At 37.1% G+C, this 19,288-nt stretch overlaps 3 protein-coding genes across 6 annotated transcripts in view; 2 read left to right on the top strand and 1 right to left on the bottom strand.

The window, feature by feature from the left end:
• LOC122077046 (protein IMPAIRED IN BABA-INDUCED STERILITY 1-like) overlaps positions 1-4,445 on the top strand; it is a 6,837-nt gene extending 2,392 nt beyond the window's left edge. Inside the window, exons 4-9 of the mRNA XM_042642799.1 lie at positions 429-656; positions 954-1,051; positions 2,168-2,273; positions 2,363-3,010; positions 3,256-3,379; positions 3,973-4,445. Coding sequence (XP_042498733.1) covers positions 429-656; positions 954-1,051; positions 2,168-2,273; positions 2,363-3,010; positions 3,256-3,379; positions 3,973-3,992 — 1,224 coding nt within the window. The 3' untranslated portion in view covers positions 3,993-4,445. The remainder of the gene's footprint in view (positions 1-428; positions 657-953; positions 1,052-2,167; positions 2,274-2,362; positions 3,011-3,255; positions 3,380-3,972) is intronic.
• A 1,320-nt stretch (positions 4,446-5,765) lies between these two features.
• Positions 5,766-7,743, top strand: LOC122075252. Its single transcript, XM_042640213.1, has 2 exons — positions 5,766-6,293; positions 7,423-7,743. Exons 1-2 carry the CDS (start codon positions 5,811-5,813, stop codon positions 7,498-7,500), a joined length of 561 nt encoding a protein of 186 aa, XP_042496147.1. The 5' UTR covers positions 5,766-5,810; the 3' UTR covers positions 7,501-7,743.
• A 1,203-nt stretch (positions 7,744-8,946) lies between these two features.
• On the bottom strand, positions 8,947-16,408 carry LOC122075251. Of its 4 annotated transcripts, none has more exons than XM_042640210.1 (12): positions 16,150-16,408; positions 15,533-15,697; positions 14,304-14,499; positions 13,569-13,913; positions 13,063-13,146; positions 11,861-12,352; positions 11,478-11,613; positions 11,173-11,335; positions 10,843-10,971; positions 10,354-10,548; positions 9,807-9,929; positions 8,947-9,394 (listed from the first exon to the last, which is right to left on the bottom strand). In XM_042640210.1, the coding sequence occupies exons 4-12, from the start codon at positions 13,849-13,851 to the stop codon at positions 9,281-9,283; spliced, it is 1,719 nt and encodes a 572-aa protein (XP_042496144.1). In that variant the 5' UTR covers positions 13,852-13,913; positions 14,304-14,499; positions 15,533-15,697; positions 16,150-16,408; the 3' UTR covers positions 8,947-9,280. The 4 variants fall into 4 exon arrangements, with proteins under 4 accessions (XP_042496144.1, XP_042496146.1, XP_042496143.1 ...); XM_042640212.1 differs by lacking the exon at positions 14,304-14,499 and having other exon boundaries at positions 13,569-13,642; positions 13,733-13,913; XM_042640209.1 differs by lacking the exon at positions 14,304-14,499.
• Positions 16,409-19,288: the final 2,880 nt, after the last annotated feature.

The raw sequence follows: 19,288 nt of genomic DNA, 5'->3' as shown, positions 1-19,288 counted from the left end.
AAAAAAAAAAAAAAAAAGCACCGGACTTCATGCAATCTGTTTTGTGTCCTTTTGGTCCTTCAAGAAACACTTGAATTGCTTCAATATAGAACTCGCTTATTTACTTTGCCTAGTTCTGTAAGAACATGAGTCTTCATTTAGTTTGATGGGTACCTTTCCAGTACACATTAAGGTTGTCTAGTGATGTGACATTGGTGTGCTAGCCCTCATAGGTTAAAGGCAAAGGTTGATATCGATCTTTAAGTTTAGTTAGTTGTTTTGTATTTCAAGACCATATAATTGAAGAAGAAAATTGCATGAAAAATATTAATAAGGCCATATCAGATAACTTTTAGCCATCTATAAAAGAAAAGGATTTTGGCATTATCATTTTCAGTTTTTTCCTTGGTTAATTGCAGTTATAACGGAATTCTTTCTCTCATCTCCAGGTTGAACAATTGCACAAAATATTCAAGCTATGTGGTTCTCCACCTGATGAGTATTGGAAAAAGTCAAAACTTCCCCATGCAACTATATTCAAACCCCAGCATCCTTATGAAAGCTGTCTCTGGGAGACCCTTGGAGAATTTCCCACGAATGCTGTGAATCTGATAGAGACCCTTCTTTCTATTGAACCATATAAACGGGGTACTGCCTCCTCTGCTCTTACGTCTGAGGTAACACACAGAAAGCTGTTTATTTATTATTCTGTGGTTTTCTGAGTTGCAATGTTCCATTGAACCAGCTTAGTGATAGAACAGTCAAAAGGAATTTGTGACATTGATGCATTACATTGCTACATTGTATAAAAAAAAATTGTGAATGTAACTCTTGGTGTATGGAATTGTAATTCATGACCACTCTCTTGATGCTCATCTATCTTCCCTCTAGCTTCCAAAATTTATTCTGGTTTGAAAATCTAGTCTGCCACATGAAGATTGCTTTTCTGATTGTCTTTTTCTAATCATCCTCAGTATTTCACAACAAAGCCTTATGCGTGTGATCCATCAAGCTTGCCAAAATACCCACCAAACAAAGAGATTGATGCCAAAGGTCGTGAGGAGGCCCGAAGGTAAGCTCTTTCTCCATGTTTCAGTTATTCTTTTGTAATGATTTGTATTCTGATCAATTATGATCCATGTCAAGGTTGGAACACTGGCTAAAACTCAGTCAAGCTGTACCCTCGTCTTGATTGACTGGTTTCAGTTGTCTGAGTACAGTCTCAAGATTTGGTTCTACTTTAAATCAAAGTCAAGACTGATTATCCTCTGGGTGACATCAAATGTACTCATTGCGTACATCTTGTCACACTCTGTAACTAAATGTTTCTTATTTCTTATAGTGTATTGGACTCATCAAGTCATCTCATTGTCAACCAATTCACCACACTGATTCATATATGTGCTACAAATTCTGTAACCAAATGTTCTCTATGTACTAAAAATTAGTTCATTTGAATCAACTCTGGATTCTGCAGATGAAATTCACAAGCTGAGGTGAATCAGGCAAATCATATCTTTATTTTTTTTGGGTCGTCATATCTTAATGTACCAGCCATATAAAGAGCGCTAGTGCTAGTTTTATCTTTGTCATGAACACATGGACACACTGATTTAATTGCACTCAACTTTACATGTCCCAACCTAGTTAATGAAAATAATAAATTTGCCTTGTGAACAGACTTGACCTTTCAAACTTTACAAATATTGTTGAATTAAATTTAGGTAACTGGAGGCTTTAGCCTATCTGAAAATCATGAAATATAAAGCAAGCATGAACTGTGTCAAATTGTGAACCTGGCATTCATACTTAAAAATAAAAATAAAACAACAACTTATGTGCTGTTTCCTGTTGTACTAGTGGCACCAGGAAACCTCCTCTTTGCTCCTTGAGCTACTTTACTATTTCACTTTCTCTGTCTAAGAAACTTTATTTAGCACTAAATGTTTTCCAAATCAATGACTGAATAATAGTAGCTGAATCAAGAATCGAGTTCATGAGCATGCTTTCCAGGCAAAAAAGGGTTGGTGAAAACTTAAGTTGGCTCCTATTCAATCCTATTAATTTTTAAACCTACAATTATCATCAACAGTTCGCTGTGTTGGATTCTCAATCTTCTTCTGTAAATTCTTTTTATCCATTTAAAAAGAAGTCTACAATTATTCACTGAGCGACTACTTTTTTTCAGGAAAAAGGCTGGGGGTAGAGTACGTGGGTCTGAAGCAACTAGAAGACCAGCAAGAATAGGCAAAGCTTTGCGAGAAACAAATGCAAATAAATTGGCCCTTGCACAGGTCTCTCTCTCTCTCTCTCTCGTTCTCTCATAGTGAAATTATACAGGAATCTCTTTCTCATTCATTAGTTTAAATTTCTCTCTTGACAGGAGCTGCAAGAAAATACTCTAGGTGCCCATAAAGTTAATGGAGATGTTGCACGTTTTCCTAAGCAAGACAAAGATGCTAGATCATGTGCAGATCTCTCAAAACTATCAATATGTTCATTGCAAGATCCTTCCCACATAAAAAACGCATCTCAAGGGGATGTTCCTTTCTCAGGCCCACTACATGAAGATGCTAGATTATGTGCAGACCCATCAAGACCATCAATAAATATGGCACAAGATCCCTCCCACATAAAGAATGCATCTCAAGGAGATGTTCCTTTCTTTGGTGCTCTACATGTGACAGCATCAAGTGGCTTTGCATGGGCAAAAAGACGGAAGGAGGATGCAACATCAACAAAATCACACAGTAGGTCCAGTTCAAGAAGTCAAGTTTCGAATGCATTGGAACCATCAAATGGCCTGAAAAATACTTCAGAATCAAGAAGGCAAGAAAGTGGGGATGTATTCTATGGTGATCGCACAGATTCTAAAGGCCATGATTCACACGAAATGGCCAGGCATGAGTTGCGGAAACAGTGGGGCCAGTTTGAGCGTCCAGATTCGTTTGATGCATCCGATTACTACTCTCAGGAACTGTCAGCAGCACTTTATCAAAAGAAAGAATTGGCAAATAAGAAGAAGAATCCGGTAAGCCTAAGGTTGCAACTATGCAAACTAACAATGAATTACTCACTAATCCACTTAAACTTGGCCACTCAGCTCAGTTAGGTTAGTCAGGTTCTGCATACAGATAAAGTCAATGGTTGGTTCTTCTAGGTTATATAACTATAAATGAAAAGTTTCAAATGTTTCAACCAAACTAGGATATTGAAAGACCTCTCTAAAATCTTATTTAATTTTTATTTCTCATCTAAAATTTTCATGGCATTCAGGATCAAGGTGACAGAATAGAGTTCTCTGGGCCCTTGTTGTCTCAATCACATAGAGTTGAAGAACTCTTAGAACGGCATGAGCGCCAGATCCGTCAAGCAGTCCGCAGGTCGTGGTTTCAAAGAGGTAAGATAAAACTTCAATATGAAGTTGTAAATTTTCTGCATGCTGTCTCATGCACAAGCCGCAGGCTTTTAAGTCCACCTTGTTCCTTCTGTCCATGAGCCCCTACACTTTATCCTAGACTGAATTGAGTTGCAAACATCAGGTCCTTGATATGAGTTTTGAGTATCATCTATGCAGTATATTTCTGGACAATGACCCTTATGCATGCTCTACTTTGGTGCTAGCCCTATAAGCCTGCGGTGTCCATGTGCTGTTAAGGATGCCACTTTACAAAAGACCCCATTCAAATAAAGAGGTGAGGCCAGTTGTAAATGTGAGGCCATAGGGTGCATAACCCATAGGCACCCGGGGTTAGCATTACCATAATCAATATATAGCAATTGATGTAGAGATTCAGAACATAATTTGTTGCTGTTTTCTTTTTTATAACATCAACCATTCTCTGGGACTTACAGATCCTCATGTATTCTATTCACTTTGGATGGCTTTACTTACATTAGGCTTCAATGTTGAGCATGCTCAACTTGTTTTGACTCGTCAAAATGTGTCGGTGCCAAGTTCGGGTGCTTATGCTAATGAATTTTCAATGGCAGGGAAAAAACATGGAAAGTAGCTGAGGTATGGTTCCAAGCATTTCACGATAAGCGATTGGCTGACAATAAGATAATTTAAAATGAGGAAAAAAGAATGCCGAGACCATTATGCCTCCGATTTAACTGGGCTGCCACACCACCAACAGGTTCGATAGAGAACCATCAGTTAGGGGGATCCAAGGAAAAATGTAAGTGATGCAAATCTGTGCCCAAATGTAGAGGAGGTGGCTGGTAACCATATTCAAATTCACAGCTTTTAAGTAGAGGATGAGGCAGTGGTAAGAAAGCAGCATATCTTGTCTAATGTTAATTTTCTATTTTGTTTTCTTAAAGGGGTGGTTGAGTGTATACTTGGAATGGGAGGTTTCTGGTTTATGTTAAAATTTGTAAGCCTTGACAAGCAAGCCCCACGCATTGTATAATTTTAAGAGCTATTTCAATCAAATCCCATGAATATAATACAATGTTGTGTATATGACCATTAATATGATTTGAAAAGTTCAAAATGATTTGTTTTTCTTCTCAACACTGTCAACAAAACCCAATGTTTCAGATTCGTCTGTTTTCTCATTTTAGGATTTGGGTTACAACAAAATTTGACACCAAACGGAGGTGTCGATCAAGCCTGACCCTTGTTGGCACCTTCAAGCAAATCTTGAGCCCAATTCACCAAAAATTGGATTGGATCGAATCGGATCGGTCAGGATCGTCTGAATTGGATCAGTATTGGCCGATATCAATCCATACGATTCTTGCATGAGGGATAGAAAAGGTAGACCATTAAGTAACAATCTTTATCTTTTCTTATTCTTTCAGGAGGGAGTTGTGACAGGCATGACCCGAAGGAACCGTATAAGTGTAAAAATAAATTGTGTATGAATCTATAGCTCCTAGGAGTTGAGGCAACTATCCAATCAAATGATATTGAGCATGTTTCCTGTCTATTCTCGAGAAAGAAGTGGGGTATAACCTTGATGAGATAGTTCTTGGCCTATGGAGATTTGTTGTTAGGTGCTTCTTTTTCCCAATTGAGGCTGAACCTAAATCTATGCTCAATAGATAGTTGTCCATACACTGAAATTAATTTTATTAACAAACCATGATCAAGTCGTTGAAAATGTGTCCATTAAATTCATATTTATGTGGGATATATAAATTAATTTGTTATGGTAAGGTTGTTCCATTGTGATCAAGTGGTCACGAGTTCAAGCTCTCTACGAAGTAGAGTAAGATTGCGTACATTATAACCCTTCCTAAACCCCGCAGTGATGGGAGTCCCGTGCATTGGATATACCTTTTATATGATTTAATGATGGACCTTGGTAATCTTCAAGTTTTAACCTAAAAATTGTCCATGACTAAGGATGGGATTGGACATCCCATGTATAATATTACCGAATTTTATGTACTTAAGAATGAGGATTATAGGGCACAAGTGTAAATTTACATGTAATATATACATTGAACTAGATCATACAAAAATTCCACAAGTGTATCCTTGTTAATGAAATTGGAATGAGATTCTCTTTTGTAATGTATAGTCAATCCCTTGAATTGAAGGATTTTATCGATGCATGGTGCACCAATTGATGTATTAAATTCGTAATGTTTGATCGTATTCAAAAGAGATGTCCAACATAAAATTCATTGTCTTAATTATGAGAATATCGAGGTGAGAAAATACTTGTAATCAATTAAATCAATTACATATAAATCCAAATTTAGTAAATAGTTTGCATGCTTTTCAAAATTAACTTTCCCACTCCCTATCCTTCATCCTGTCATTTTCACAATCCCAAAACTCCCCACACCTTTCGACACTGATACCGAACCTGAACATGGATACTCCTCCATCTCATTCCTCTTCCTCTGTCCTCCCACTCCCCAACCCCTCTTGGCCTCCTCTGCTAAAACCAAAACCTGTGAATCTACCGCGTTTACCAATGATCCAGTTTACCAAAGCCAAGAATGTCACGATTAACCAATATTTCTTCAAATGCTCCCCAAAATCTACCCCTGCCACCTCTAACCCTACCGAAACCACTGCCTCCCCTGATAAGCCCTATCATCCTTCACTTACTCAGAAACGAAGGAGAACCATCCCTGGCGACTATGAGGCTTCTATCCTATCCCTGATCGACTCTGCCTTGGCCCGATCAACCAACCCTAATGGCCTCCTGAAACAGATCTCGGACCACCTTCTTGCGAGATATGCACAACGGGACTCTCTGAATACCTTGGTTGAGAACAGCCATGCCACACAGCTCTACACTGGATATTCTGAGGTTGGGGAAAGGAAGGTGACGACAACACAAGACCGGGTAATCGTAAACTGTATCCTTCTTAGTTTATTTGCTTTCTTTATTTTCTTTTTTACTATTTCTGTGGTTTTTTCTTAGATTATCCACATGCTATTGTTATGCTTTTCTGCTGAGTGTGTTGCATGCTTCTTATTTGTCCTTTTCTCCTATTATTTCTACCATTATGAATGTTTTATTGGAAAATGCCTTAAGTTCGACTTTCACTAGTCACACCTGGGGTCACTAATGCATGGTGTTTAGTGTTCGTCAGTGCTTTCAGTGAAAGTTGAATGGTTCTCATTCAGTCTCGGTATGACCCGATCCATGCGGTTATAGGGTCAATATGGACTCGCTGGACATACCTGTTGTTAGCAAAAAAAAAATAGGAAATGCCTTTCCTATCAGTGAAACTAAGATCTGTGATCATGTACTCCATCCTCTTCCAATTGGCTTCTCATTGAGATTATGCTCCCCCTCACCCATCCTTGAGGAAAAACTGCTGGCCTGAATTACACTATTTCCTTTCTTCCACCAACCTCCATGTCCTAGTTATTGGTGATCTTAATGAAATCATTTCTGATGAGGACAAGATTGGAGGTTTCCCCTTTAAGTTAACACCAACACCATCTGCTTCATCTCATCTCTCCATGCTTACATCCTTCAATCTTGATGAGATTAAATTACATGAAAACCGCTATACCTATCTTGATTGTGAATTTTCAACAAGAGTCTGGGCTGCTCGCCCGATGGGCTTTCAACCTGCTTTAACTCTCGGGTTATTCCTTATTCCTAAGCAAGATCTGACTTGGCTTTTTTCAGTATTTATGTTCATATGTTATTTTATCTGGAAACACAGAATTCAATATCTATTCTGTGCCCAAAAACCTGATCAGTCAACCATTCTCAAGCCGGTTCAGTTTTGGATCTCTAATGGACTTTTCAATCAAAAAAAAAAAAAGGCCCAGCTGATATCTGATTTCTCGTAATACAGTACTCATACACCTCCACCACAAAGCACAATCACTCTCATTATCACAAGTGTCAAATTATCACAAGTATCAAAGATACAACAAAAGATATAGCTGTTTGGGCGATATGCTTGTTTTAAATGAAAACTGCATCTTATTTGAGGCAAATTATTGTTTGACAGGAAAAGTTGGTGAGGGCTACTCAAAGGGTCGTCGAAGGCAAGGATTTTGCAATGGAAAGTGGACGTTGTATGGAGTGATGCTGAAGAAATTGGAATGGTTTTTGAGAAGCATGAACAATTACTAACCTTATGGGCATAGACTCTAATATTACTATATTTAGAGATGGATAACCATCCAAACCACCCCAATTTTGTATCAAAACAAACTATAGATATATGAGGGAACTCAAATCCATAGCCATGGAGACTATATAACTAAGAAACAATCCATATTTAAGTCGGATATAACGAATAATATATATAACTCTTGTTAATGTTTTATTTTCTTTTGGTTGAAAAAAAAAAAAAAAAAAAGAACCCACCAAGACTCATCAAGGAAAACATGGACAAAGCCTTTGTCTCTCCATCTTCCCAAACGTATCCATCTCGAAACTTCCTTTCACTGGGTCCGACGATAATGCCATCTTCCTCAAATAGTCCCCTGTTACACCAAAACACAACATTTTTACATTTCGAGGACGCCTGGAACTCACACCCTAACTTCACAGACTTTTGTTCCTCAAGTTGGATATTCCATGTTACCCATCTTTAATTTTTTCTATTCTAGTCCACTGCATGCATAACTGATAATGATAGTCACAAATCAGGTTGGGCCTTTGCTGTTATATATAATGGGAAATGTATCTCATTTGCTACTAACTTTATCATGACAGGGAAACTTTTTGAGGCAGGGGTAAGGTGTCTTCTTCTTGGATTAAAAAAAGCACAACTGGAAGATGAAACATTAGTGAAATATGGAGTAACTCAAAAGGAGATGGCACAATTTTTTGAAAACAGTACCACATCATGGCTACCGGCCTTCGAGCTTTGCAAGTTTCCTTTTGGATTTTCAGAAAAAACAACTCTCCAACTTCTTTTTTGGCTCAGGTCTACCAACAAAGTGGTACATCCTTTAGCATGTTTAGCACACAAGTTTATGAACAATCTCTCAAACCTATGCATTTTTTATCAATCTCTCTAACCTTTACATTTTTTATCAGACAGTTTGATTTTAGTTTATGTTTCGTTGCATCTTGCCAGTTTACACGTAAAATGGAGAATTGAAGCTGAAACCGTGCACCTATCCCCAAGTCACCCTAACCGTCTGGGCAACCCACTCAGAGTAAGCTAAACCAATTTACAATCTCACATCAATAGAAATAAAATTTATGTACAGTCCCTGTATCACTTAGTTCACAAATTGGTTCGATTGTTTGGACAGATGGGTTAATTATTGGGTTGCACTAAAAGGGGATACACAATGCACATGGCTCCTACCATACAAGGTTTGAGAAGGGACAAAATATAAGTAATTTTACCCAGATGTTTCTAAACTCAAATCCACAACCACCGAATTGCAATAAGAGAACAACCTTATTGTTGCACGGATGGAGAGAGGGAGAGATCACTCACTCACACGATTGTCAAACCACCATCTTCCGCCTCATCCCCTCGCCCTCCCTCCACTTTGGTATTCTCCCTCGGAAGAAAAGTCAACATATGTAACAGTAGGTTTACATAATTACATAAAATTACATTAATTGTTGGGAATCACAATCATGGTAATAACGCAGACAGATGTTAATCACAATCATTATTCAAATATTATTAAGGAAAATTTCATCTCTTCAATAAATCAATAATTTCTCTCTTCTTTCCTTCCTCCAACTCCACCAACTCCAACCACCCAACACCCTTTTTTATATCCTCCAAATTCAAGTTTTTGGCTGGAAGTACAAGTTCAAATGTTTGCAGAGGTGGACTTTCTTCACTACCCTCATGGCTTCTATTGTGAGACCTGACATCTCCCTCTCCAAAATTAATCATCATCAATTGTCATAATTGTCGGTATCTGGCCGTGATTTACAAAATCTATTTTGTTCAATCTTGCACAGCACAAGACTCGCTCCGGCAGTTCCTCTGGTTTCTGGGCCTGTCAATGTAATTGGATTAGTATTAACCAGTCAGAAAGTCTACTTTAAGTGCACAAGGAATTAAGAAGATCGCTTGACTTGGATTAAGTTTGAACTAAAAGGAAAACAGCTTCATTCAAATTGAGATTTACTAAAGGTACTAATGGAAGATAAATGAACAAAACAAAAAAAAAAACTGAAACTTTAAAATCAACAGGCAAGAGTGAACAATAGGAGAAAACTCAAAAGAATGAAACAGGGAAAAGATAAACAATTCTAAGAATAATCCAAGCCACCTCACTTTGGCAGACATGGTGTATGAGCAGATAATAAATATATCAATATCAATTCAGCTTATTTGTGAATCAAAGTACTTAAACTCAAGCTCAAGTTGCTCAATAATGGACAAACTTCATAATGTAGAACCTGTACCTGAATAGTTAAACCCACGTCAAGGATCCCATCCTTCAACCGTTCTCTAAATGCTTCGAGTCCCTTCCTTGATATGTAGCTGAAGCGGTGTATATCCAGGTCTATTTCAAAGTAATTGGAACCCTGCTTGAAAGATAGTTGAGGTTGAGGACAAATTTTACTAGTTAACACAAGGACATCAGTGAGAAGATTACATAATAAGAAGATACTCAAATTCCCTCCCCCCACCCTCCTATAAAGAATACTCAATCTACTGTCCCAACCCAAAGAATAGGTATCACAAACTCTCCTTTGTTACACAATGTCACCATACTAAGCATCAATTAAACATGTTCCGTCAAGTTGCTCATTTGACACAACACAAACATGAGAATCTGGCATATTTTATGAGGTAGAGATTGAGGAAGTAAACCGTGTTTATCATCCACCCTAAACTAATTATCAACACCAATTTTATTTATTTATTTATTCATTTATATTTCAGTTTGTCTGGTATATTTATCATCTTCATATTAGCATGAGGAAGAGCAAAGCTTTTATTGTTTACCTTGTAGAAATTGTGTTGAGGACGAGACAACACTGGCTTTTCGTTGTAAGCATGTAAGAGCTTCCTCTCAGCAGAACTTAAGTTAAGGTCCTCTGGGTTAACCACACCAGCCATGATTTTTAGTCTTTCTCTAAAAGGAACTGTGGATTCCTTTGGAAACCCTTTAACCTTTTCCATTTCATCCTCAACAAATCTCTGCAGCAAAAAAGCATACTATCAATCAAATGGAAACAATAAGAAATAAGATAAGACGAGATTGATTAAAACAAAGCAGTAAAGACATCCAGGAAGGTTAAATGGAGAAACTCCAGATACACTAGTAGTTCAAAACTCCATTCAACTTGAAAGTTGTGATAACAGCTAATAACTCAAACCAAACAAACGATGCATTCTCAGGAAATTTTCCTTCGAACTTAAATTAAGTTTCTTTCTGAGTTAGACAGCATAATTTGAACAGTAGAAAGTACAATTGCCAGTAGAGCAAGTTACCTTGATGCAATCCTGAAAATGAGGTGATATCTCTTCGTCAAAATTCTCTAAAACTTTAAAATATAATACAAGGCTCATCCCTTCCCCATCACTATCACCAAGAAACATGGCAGCAGGATAAGTAGGTAGCTGTAAAAAAAAAAGGATATATGATAAGAAACACTCAGGATGTAGGACATTCTAAGTAATTGAATCTGCAGTCAAATAACTACCACCCGCAAACTGATAAGGTACAATAACGGAACAAATTGAATGACAATTAAAAGAAAATTTGACTAGCAATGACGAGAACAGATAGAGTAGGATGACAATTGAATAACAATTATATACCTGAATATTAATGATGAGAAGTGATGGTACTTTCTCATGTGCTTTCACCGAGGGGAGCTCAACATGCTGAGCAATGTGATTTATCTTTCTTGCGCACACAAATAAATCAACAGCAATTAGGGTATAAGGACTACAGTCAGGAGCTGGGGATTTCCGCTTATCTCTGCATCACAGAATGTTAAAAGGTTCAGAAGGGCATGTCCTTCTGCAAGTAGGGAATCATAATCAAACAAAACCACCAGTACTTAATTGCAAATGTCTGGATGCTTGATATGTGGATAAATGAACCAGAGGAAAAAACATACTTGAAATAGTTTTCTCCACGAAGCTTAAAGACTGAAGGTGAGATAGAAGACCAGCATCCTGGTGTTGGCTTCTCTCCTGTTGAACATGGAATCAGAAGTCCAGCTCTGGGACGATACAAGAGTCTCTTCGAAGAACCTGCAAATACCAAATGCTTTCTAATAATTATTAAAAAAAAATTATATCTAGAACTCTTAAAATCAGAGAAGTTAAAACTACAACATCAAACTTAAAATCATAGCAGTTCCAATTAAAAGGAGTTCCAGAAATTGGTTTCTCATTTTCATTTCTTCTTTTATATTATGCCTATGTTCTCATATTTTTATGAACAAAAGAGTAGAGATCACACACTTTTAGGCACTTATAAGAACTTGATGGTACTTACAAAATTGAGTCATTTCATCTCCATCGTAGGATTTCCTCCTAAAAGAAAGCCTGACAACAGTTGACTTCTTCCTTTGAGATTGTGGGCCCGGACTTAATGGAGGCTGATTCTTGTCATTGAAACTGACAGCAGTAACCAACCGAGGTAAACAAGACTTCAAAGTGCTTTCTTGAGTTTTTTCTTCAGAATCTTGTTTATCATCCTTTAGACCATTAAAACTACCACAAGGATCATCTAGTACTTTTTTCCTCTTTGTACACACACCATTGGCCTTCCCTAAGTAAGAAAGCTCATAACCTTGGGCACTTACAACTGCAAATCCATCTGCTTCATTGTATTCCTCTTTGTTCACAGTTTTACCTCCATCTACTTTCACGTAACTTTCATAGAATCCCTCATATTTACACCCGGTATCAACATAACATGATGCAGCCTCGTACTGAAGCACTTGGGCATTTGAAATGTTCCCATTTCCCACCAAAGGGAAACAATCTGCAGAGAAAGAAGAACAAAAAAAAAAAATACCATTGTTTATTAATCACAAAAAGAGCGCTAAAATTTAGTTTAGTATCAGTAGCATGGTGGATAGCAATGTCACAGGGTTTACCCATAAGGGCTGAGCCCACATTCATAGGATCCTAGCAGTGAAAGCCTCACAACCAAAATGAGATCCAAAACTAGGGATGGCAATGCAGTGGACTGTATAGCCTGCCCAGTCCTGCCCTTATAGTTGGATTATGGTATGACCCCATCAGATTAGATTCTGATATAATTTTTGAAAAATTGTGAAGCCCCACCGTTGTCACCTCATAAAATCAATAAAACCCCGTGCATTTTTCATGAGCCAGGGCGAATTAGGATTGAGCAATATTGCAAGAAGGTTTAGTATGGGAAGTGGCAAAGCCTGCCCTATTGCCAATCCAACCACACCAGCTATATTATTAACCTTTTGTGAACCAATCAGAATATTTTCTGGAAGTCCACAACATGTGGAATATAGTGCGTTTACGATAATAACATCATCCAAGGAGTTTTTATTAGTACATTAGGTATCCCTGGTGGAGCATTGAGAGTGTACAAGTCCCCCCTCTACACCACAACAACAGTTCTGCCATAGGTGGATGATCCTTATAGTCTTCAGGGACAGGTATCTAGGATTCTCTTCTGGTAAACTTGATGAGGAGAGAGAATAATTTGCTTACCTCCATGCACACTAATGAAGTCATCATCAGAGTCTGATTCGAGAATACTGACAGAATCATACCACGCATCTTCTTGGCATATTACTGCAAACATATATACTCCTAAAATGAGTCCTCAAGTCATCTAGAGAAAGGCAATAGTTTGAGCTGGGAGAAGAAGAGGAAGCCCCACTGGCACGTTATAAAACTAGAAGCATTGCCATGAAATTTATCTACATTTAGAATGTGGAAATAAATGGTAGAAATTTTATATTCATTATTAGTAGGATATAAAGATATAGACATGAACACAAGGAGCAGAGACACAAATCTTCATTTCCTGCGCCCAGGATGGTTTGGATATATTGTTCCATACAATATTTAAAAAAATAAAAATAAAATAAAATAAAAAAGAAGAAGCACAGTTATATAACTGGAGGTATAAATAACCCAAGGAACTATGAGAGAAAAACAAATATTTTTCAAATCATGGAAAATTAAGATTCACCAAAAGATGAGCAAAATACCGTTTCCATCAATTTGACTGTGATGCCACTGCAACTGAGTGTGATGGAATGTCAAATTGGAAACCTCAGATCTCCTGCATGTGGTTGTTGCACCCTTGTCAAAATCCACATGAACAAATTTGCTTACAGAAAAATCTGTTACATGATTTCCTGCATCACTTAGCCTTTTAATGGGTGCATCAGGGACAGAAGCAGAAATCTTTCCATGGAATTTGCTGGATCTAAGACGGTACTTCCTCCGGGGTCTAATTCTTTTCTTTGGTGCCGATACACAGCCACCCATTATGATTACTTAGTTCCAATAATGAGTGTTGTCTTCATGAGACACCAACCTCTCCAAAAGATCTGAAACAGATCAAATAACATGAGAAAAACAAGGGACCTGCCATTTATTACATAAGACAAGAGAATAGCAGAATGAAAACTCTATAAATGCCAAAATAGAGCAGCACTGAATCTGCCAAAATCCATGAAAACCAAGATGCCTTAGGAAGGTAACTGCAGCAATTGAGCTATAACTTTGTTAAGCAAAAAAGAGAAAGGAAAAAAGGACTAGACAATTCAAAAGTTCAATATATAATGGTAGCCACTGGCTCAGTTTTGCTAACATCTTTAAACCAAATAGCTGATCAAGTAATGGAAAAGAAATAACAAGGGCGCATTGGTTTTTCCCCTGTGGTTCGCCCGGGGGGAGCTTAGTTGATCACAAAATCCAACTTAAAGCTTTTGTCATACCATATATTAATTATTGTAATCAGACAGAAGAACGTGTAACAGATCAGTGTCTTTGAAATGTCTGGTTGGGTGAATTTCCAAGCTAATTGATGATCGAGGTAGGACCCCTCAAGGAGTAAGTTTCCGTCCCCGTCATTTGCACCACATATGTGCTGATGTCCTTTTAAAAGGCAGTGACAACCATAATTTTCTCAACCTATAGGGTAAGAAGGGCATAAGATCAGAGACCTCACCTGATCAGAATAATTTCTAGCAGTTTCTAGACAGATATTCAATCAACATATTTGAAATCAGCAAATTGAAACTAAAAAATCTAAGCCATTTGAAAGGTCTTCGACGTCAAATAATTTGATCAATAGTAGTATATAACCAGACAAGTCAAGTAGCATCGAATTTAACAGATTAAATCATTAAGCTCATCATTGTTATTAATGCCATAACAATACAGTCATTGCCCATTATTGTATACTGGAAAAGGTGAAAATTTCCTTTTTCATTCAAACCATAGTTTTGAATAGATTTTTGAAACCTTAACATCTACCCTGAATTGTCAAACCAACAGATGTATACAATTAAATTTCTGATATCCTTGCACTTTGTAGCTATGGCTATTCCTCAACAGTTATATGATTCAGACTTCCCCATTAGGAAGCCCGTGTATGAAAAATATTGAGTGTGTCTATGAAAGAGAGAGAGCGAGAGAGATGTTGGTTACATACTAAGAAGTACTGAGGGGATATGCTTGATGGTCAGATGCACTAGAATGAGTGGATTATTGATGCAGAGAACAAACCAAGGAAGAAGTAGATTTCCACAAGGACGATCACCAACACCTCTTGAATTTCAACACCAACCCATCTCCCCCCCCCCCCAACCCCCAAAAAAATATTTAAGGGAAAAAAAAAAAAAAGAAGGGGAAAAAAATACTCTGCTGTAAGCCTAAGACTGGAACCTTAAAGCGTAACAATAACTAGGGGATCCTTTAGATCAATCATATTTAACAGGAAAGCAAACCTAGGGCGTGATAACCTGGCCCAGTGGGAATTAAAGTGACCCGGTCCCTTCCTTAAATTTCATGTCGCTCTTAGAGCAAACATGTGCAGTTGTCTTTGTTAATCAATTAATCATCGTACAACCAATTTCTGACCCATAACTAAGTCTCAAGCTAAAGCGTTACAACCAGATGAAAGAAGAGAAGATAATTTAAGATTGGAATTTGAAAATTTTACCGCGGTTGATGGAATTATCCCAGAGAAGACAGTTGGCAATTCAGATTAAACTCCAAGCATACGTGACCCAATATTCAGTTCTGGGATGTAGTTTAGGGAGCTCTAGGATCCTCGAATGAAATATCTGGAGATGGAAAATCTTGAATCGTTGACCCGCATTCCAACCTGCAGGTAAGGAAAAGAATAATATAGGTCCAGAGGTTAAACTTTGAAACTGTAAGTAAAGTTTCATCGGAAGGAGAAGCAGAAAAAGAAACAAAATCCCTGCAAGTGCTTAGAACAGAACAAGGAAGCAGAGTCGGATCTTTAGAAATTTTAAAGAAAACGATTAATTTCATTAAATTTCCTAAGAACGAAGAGAACAAAAAAAAAATCACAAAAGCTTGATAGTAATGACATAAGAAAAGAAATCCAAACTAATGGAGAGAAAATGTACGTCAAAATTAGACAAAATGAAGAACACCTGAACCTTCAATAAAGAACATGAAAAAACGAAACAGATAAAAAAGTGACATAAACAAATTTTGTAACTAGAAATAAACAACAAACTTTGAATCTTCCATTGAAGAACTTATCTGATCGAACAGAAAGAAATAGAGAGAAAGAAAGAGATAAACCTGAAACTGAATTAGAGAGATGCGGAGAAGTGCAGCATTGAAGAAAAGAAGAAAACTGTTGTTGCAGAAGAGATCGGTCGGAAATTTTCGTCTCCGCCCTTCTGCAACAACAAAAACAAAAATGGAAGAAGCAAACAACGACGATATCAACTAAAGCGAAGCCGAGATTCCGAGACAGATCAGAGCCTCAGAGGGTAGCGTCCGTCGATGTCGGACTAACTTTCCATTTCTGCCTTTATAAACAACCTTTTCTCTGTGTTCTTTTCGTGTTTCCTTGCTTTTTCCCCCCGATATTTCGCGGGCTTCGACGACGATCCTCTTCTTTTCATTTCCATCACCCTCTTCCTTCCACGTGTCATTTTTAAATTTCGGTATTGGTAAAACTTTCTTGTCAACCTACCGGCCATTAGATGCATGCCTGGTTAGTGCCTTCACCATGACCTTTCAATGCAATAGATACTTTTTAATCACGTGGCAATTTTCTTATCCAAAATTATTTTGATAATTGACAAGTGTTCAAACGATTGATTTTACTATTTTCTTCGTGATGTCTTTATTTTAATCTATAAAAATGTAATTGAATCACCACTTAGACATGTGTTGTTAGTCTAAACGATCAACGCTTAGGAAAGGGTTTAGAGGAGCGAGTACTGATAATTTTTGTATTTCTTTTTTCTTCTACACTGAAAAAAAAAATCTATTTATTTTTTTTTAAATATAATGAATATTTAAATTTGTAATACTCCTCTCATTACATTGGCACGTGACTCACGGCCTACTCCAAATAAATGATGACGTGTTACACTTTTTTTATATTAAATAGAACATAGTGGGAGGGAGTTACAGGTATGCCACTATGCCCAGCCCCAAAAATAACTATGCTCAACAATGACCAATTCTAGCAACATTTTTTGTTTTTCTTTTAATGTATTTGCTTATTGGCATTCATAACTAGGAAGAGGATGCTTAGAATCAAGATCAAATTCAATAATTTGGAACAAAGTTCATTCGACAAGTTGTGGAAAAAAATAATAAAAATTGAGACAAGTGAGAGATATGGTGAATCATATTTGTTGGGGAAGAAAATTTTGGATTATATAAGTCAGGGATATAAATTGATAGATGAAAATCTAGGTTCGATTTGCATTTATATCCAATAAAAAAATATCAAGATCTAATCGCATTTTTTTAATTTACATATTTTGCTCAGTCAAAGTATGATCGATTACACAATTGATCCTTAAAACATGACCAAGACTAGTTAACAATCGTCAGTGGAGTGGCAATTTTTATTTGGTTTTGGTTAATAGGTCTTAGTCTATTAGTTAAATCAACAAATTTCAATATTTTGGTGAAAGAATCCCTGATAGCTCTCACCACCTATTGTTTGAGATCCAAACTACCTCTCTCCTTCGGCATTCAATGGTATCAATGTCCATCGGTGAATTTTCAGAATTCACAAGTAGCAAGTTGTTAGAGCAATATATCTTTTTCTTCTTTTCCTTTGGGGGGGGGGAGGTAGAAGTTATAGCATCAGATTGCCATACTAGTTTTGTTGCACCAGCCTTCATTATTTAGCTCGCATTACGTCTCTTTCAAAAGAAAATTAAGTTCAAAATTGATTAAATACCATTTACTGTGGAAATCTCATCATCAATTCCAACCTCCAAGCTTAATTAGTTATTCCAACTATAATTATTGGATAATGAGTAATGACAACATAGCGATTAACCATTGTAAGCTTGTAGCTAAAATCCAATCCATCATCTAATATTCTCAACACTTCCAACCCAATCTTTCCAAAGAGAGCCTTACGGCAAACTGTCCCTAACCAAGATTAGGTGGTCTATACTCAGTTTAGGATATCAAATTTGGCATATGGAGAAACCCTATCTATCCAATAGTTAGGATTTGTTGTCTATGGCTCACTCCACCCACATATATCCGCTATTTTGACTCTTTTTTCTCTTTTCATCATCTTATTTTGGGGAAAAAAATTTGTCACCTATTAGAGCGAACAAAGAATCTCTTCATCCACAACACTATGATCATTGAATTTCCGAAATAGTGTATCTTATCATTAATTTCCATACTAACAAAAGTCTAAATTCCAAAATATCCTCTAGAGTTTCAATTAAAGAGTCCAATCCTATGGCTGAAGAGATTCTCTCTTCTCATCCATGGGTGAAAGACAACTCTGTTCATTTTGTGTTTTGCCCTTTTTTTTTCTATTTATTGCGACTGGTTAAAGTGTTAAACCATTGCCATGGTTGAAATGCGAAACGAAATTGCTCAACCTTTGCTCTCAACCATACATGTTTCTTTAGAGAAAACAAAAAAAAACGTGTCAACTTGGCGTAGGGAATATTCAGACACAACCCCCCCCCCCCCCCTTTTTCTTCCTAACAACGGGTTTTGAGGCCAAACCCGTGAACCCATACCGACCCTACAACTGTATGGATCATGTCATACCGATGTTGAATGAGAACCATTCAACTTTATCAAAAGCACTGAAAAATACTAAACACCCTTGTGTTAGTAGCCCCAAAGTAAGAAGAATTGAACTCAGGATCACACGCTTCTTGAAGCGAAGGTTCCTTGTCAACTTGACTACCACTTGAGATTTCAGACACAGTACATATTTGATTTTAAAAAAAAAAAAAATGTATATGAAATACCCCCTCAAAATAAGGGTTGTATCAAAACGTTCCCTACGCTACAAGGTTCTCCTCTCATTTCTCTATCACATAATGTCTCTCCTTCCTACCAAGAAATTATTACTTGGTTTGGTTTTAGTGTTAGTTTATGATGGAGGTGGAGACTGGTTTCCCCCACACTACATTTGTACTGATGAAATAATTAGGGTTTCAAAAAGTTCCTCCAGAAGTTCAAGTTCCAATTAATTCCTTGGTCATGTAGGTCACATAGACACGAAACAAATACCAAACCCCACTAGTCTCAACATTAATATATGATTCACGTTTTGCGGCATTGACTTGAAGAACAAAAGCCGGCATTTGTGAATGAATGGTGATGAACCTAGTGAATAATGATTAATATTGTTTTGTAAGTGTCCCATTAACATCCGACAAGATTGCTTTATTAGCATGAATAAATACTAAAAAAGTGACCTTAAGTG

The sequence above is a fragment of the Macadamia integrifolia genome, chromosome 4 (genome assembly GCF_013358625.1).
Source record: "Macadamia integrifolia cultivar HAES 741 chromosome 4, SCU_Mint_v3, whole genome shotgun sequence".
NCBI classification, from domain to species: domain Eukaryota; kingdom Viridiplantae; phylum Streptophyta; class Magnoliopsida; order Proteales; family Proteaceae; genus Macadamia; species Macadamia integrifolia.
Note: the sequence above shows the minus strand (reverse complement) of the source record. Positions and strands in the feature narration are given on the sequence as shown.

Coding starts and splice junctions, on each gene's coding strand:
- LOC122075252 (XM_042640213.1), top strand. CDS start 5,811: ATGGATACTCCTCCATCTCATTCCTCTTCCTCTGTCCTCCCACTCCCC. Junction 6,294..7,422: donor TGACGACAACACAAGACCGG/GTAATCGTAAAC, acceptor ATTGTTTGACAG/GAAAAGTTGGTGAGGGCTAC.
- LOC122075251 (XM_042640210.1), bottom strand. CDS start 13,851: ATGGGTGGCTGTGTATCGGCACCAAAGAAAAGAATTAGACCCCGGAGG. Junction 11,614..11,860: donor AGATGAAATGACTCAATTTT/GTAAGTACCATC, acceptor TGGTATTTGCAG/GTTCTTCGAAGAGACTCTTG. Junction 9,395..9,806: donor ACGTGGGTTTAACTATTCAG/GTACAGGTTCTA, acceptor TTACATTGACAG/GCCCAGAAACCAGAGGAACT.